The 2675-nt window shown below is 67.3% G+C and overlaps 1 protein-coding gene across 1 annotated transcript in view; it reads left to right on the top strand.

Moving 5' to 3' along the window:
- The window catches only part of LOC102892750 (splicing factor SWAP), a 62729-nt gene extending 61707 nt beyond the window's left edge, over positions 1–1022 (top strand). The window contains exon 16 of the mRNA XM_025045494.1: positions 851–1022. Coding sequence (XP_024901262.1) covers positions 851–1022 — 172 coding nt within the window. The remainder of the gene's footprint in view (positions 1–850) is intronic.
- The last annotated feature ends 1653 nt before the right edge of the window (positions 1023–2675 follow it).

The following is a 2675-nucleotide window of genomic DNA, read 5'->3' as shown; positions in this document are numbered from 1 at the left end:
GGCCCCGTGCGCTCCGAGCGCGCCGCAGCCGCAGGAGCCCGCGGAGGCGGGGGGCCGCCTGGCGGGAGCCCCCATCGCCGGCTTGGAGCGGCCCCTAATGGGGTCCCCAGGCGGTGGGACAGACGTCGCAGCCACCGGGAGCAGTGCGCCCCGAGTGCGTTCCCAGGGGAGGGGCGGGGGAAGGGCGCGCACCCACAACCGAGGAGAGGCCAGGGCTGCGGAGTGTGGGCGCCCGGAACGCCGGTAGTTCTCGAGTTTGCGCTGATGGGGGTGTTGGGGAGCAAGGGAGCCGGCCCCCAGCCCCTCGCTAGGCATGGATCTGGCCCTGTCCCCCTCCACTTCCACCGCCAGGGCGGCCAGCCTTGCCCTGCCTCCCCCGTGACCCTGTCCTGAGCGTGACGGAGTCCCCTCCCGTTCCCAGGCTCGGATGCAGCTCCACCGCCTTCCCCAGCACCCCCTTTCCCGTTCCCCAAAACCAGCTGTCCCACTGGCTCCGGAACAGTACTAGGAGTGGCGATAAGTGACCTCTTCCCACCACCCCTCCCCGGTTCAGCCCGCCAGTGGACCTGGAAAATTTAGACGAGTTTGTGGGTCTGTCACCCCTGGCCCCCCCCACCCCCGGAGGCCGGGCGAGGCCGGGAGGGGCCGGCGCGTTAGCAGGTTCCTTCTGAGGTTTCCGCCCCTGCAGCTGCCCTCGCCGCGCTCAGACGCAGGGACGCGCCACAGCCTCCTCCGCCCGCACAGCCCACGTCCTTGGCAGCCCCCTAAAGGGGTGCTCCCCTCCTCCCAGCGCCATTGGTGCTTGGACACCCCAGGATTTCAAGCAGGGGAGGTACTTGGGGGACATCTGCAGCCCTGGGGTTAGCAGGACTTGGCCACAGGTTCTGGACGAGAAAGACTCTGGTCCCTGCCACCTAGCTGCCACAGCCCTCAAAGCCATCAGGGAGGGCGCAGCCAGGTCCCTACATTCAGACGTTTGCGGGACCCCACCGCCAGCTTCCTCCCAGCGAAATCACTTCTGAAACGAGGTGCCTTTATCCACCTCCTCTGGCCCCTTTGCAGCTGGGGGTTCCCAGATCCCCTCCTGGGGTGCACGCTCTGAGTACATGTGTCCCCGGAGCTGGGCTAAGAGTCAGCAGAACCCAGGCCCCACCTTCTAGTTCTGAGGGACTGGCCTGGAGGCTAATGGGGTCCGGCCACACAGTCAGGGGACGGAGCTGCAGCCCCGCCAAGTTCGCTCCTCAGGCCCCGTGCAGCTCTGAAGTTTCTGGGGGCCTGCCGCCACCGCTGCCGCCGGGAGAACCATCAGGCATTCTTCTCGGCCTGTGTCTCCTCCCCCTGCTCCCCAAGGTTCCCCAGCACCCAGGGGCCACCCGGCCCAGGCACCCCCTGTGGGACGCACTGGGCAGGGGACGTGGCTCCCCAGTCTGGAGCCCAAAGACAGCAGGACTCTGGAGTCCTGCCCAGTGGGGAGAGCAGAGGGTGCTGCCTTCGCCAAGGGAGCCCCCACCCCAGGAAGGGGGGTGTTCTGGGACCCGGTGTGGGAGAGGCCGCCTGCCTCTCTCCCTGGTTTGTTGGCAGAGGGCGGCCTCTCGTGGCCTTCGGGGGAATGACACCTCAGCCTGATCCAGAGGTGCAGGAAGGCTGCCAGACTAGCCAGGATTGATGGGGTGAGGGGGACTCCTTTCCAACCCCCTGTAGACCGCCTTGGGGGCCCAGGGACTGGACACTCAGGTCTGCGGCCACCAGCGAGGAGAAGGGCCCCTTTGTAAGGGTGACCCAGCTTCAGCCAGACAGAGCTGAGCCCAGTGGGTCGTGAGCAGTGGCTGGCCCCCGGGAGGGGCTGGCCCGGCCCAGCCCCGCTCAGCTCCAGCTGGGGAACAAAGCGCCGGATTGAGGCCTGCTGCGCCTGCCTAGTGCTGGGCTTTCAGGCCCAGTGGAGGAGACAAAAGACGGAGCATGCGGTGTCCCCTGGGGCTGTGGCCAGGACTTTCCTTATTTTATTTCTGAGTAGGTGAGGTCCGGAGCCAAAGGTTCCGGTGTCCACAGGGGCCAGCAGGGGAAGCACAGTCTCCCTCCTCCCGTTTCCCGAGGGTCCTTCCAGAGCAGTCTGGGCACATGAAGGGACATGGGGACCTCAGCCCCTCGTCACATTACGGATGGAGGCCCGCTGCCCCCGCAGTCTGTCCTGGAACAGTCCATGTCGGGGCGTCTCTGTCCGCCCCTCATATCTCACTGCACAGTGTCACATCCTTTAGCCGGGCAGCACGGCCGTGCGGGCCGCTCCTGCTGTTCCACTGTGGCCAGAAGCACAGCCAGAAGCTCCCGGTCACGGCGGCGTGGTGTGCGTGGGCGAGGATCCAGGCTGTGCGGGAGGCCCAGGGGACAGGCCCGACTTGAACACTGCACAACGGCTGACCCCCTCCTCGCCCCCCACCCCCCACGCAGTGTGCTGGCTGGCGGGACATTGCTCTCTGACACCACATGGTGACAGCGGTTTGTGGCTGAGCCTGAGTGAGGGTGGCCGGCGTGAGAGCACCCTCAGAGGCCCAGGAGGCGCCGGGCTGGGCTGGGCTGGGCTGGGCAGGGCAGGGCAGGGCGGTGATGGCGGGTGGGAGCCAGGACGTCCCCAGGAGCACAGGTGAGCACCTTGTCCTCCTCCTGGGGAATAGGGA

This window comes from Pteropus alecto, unplaced genomic scaffold, assembly GCF_000325575.1.
Source record: "Pteropus alecto unplaced genomic scaffold, ASM32557v1 scaffold213, whole genome shotgun sequence".
NCBI classification, from domain to species: domain Eukaryota; kingdom Metazoa; phylum Chordata; class Mammalia; order Chiroptera; family Pteropodidae; genus Pteropus; species Pteropus alecto.
Note: the sequence above shows the minus strand (reverse complement) of the source record. Positions and strands in the feature narration are given on the sequence as shown.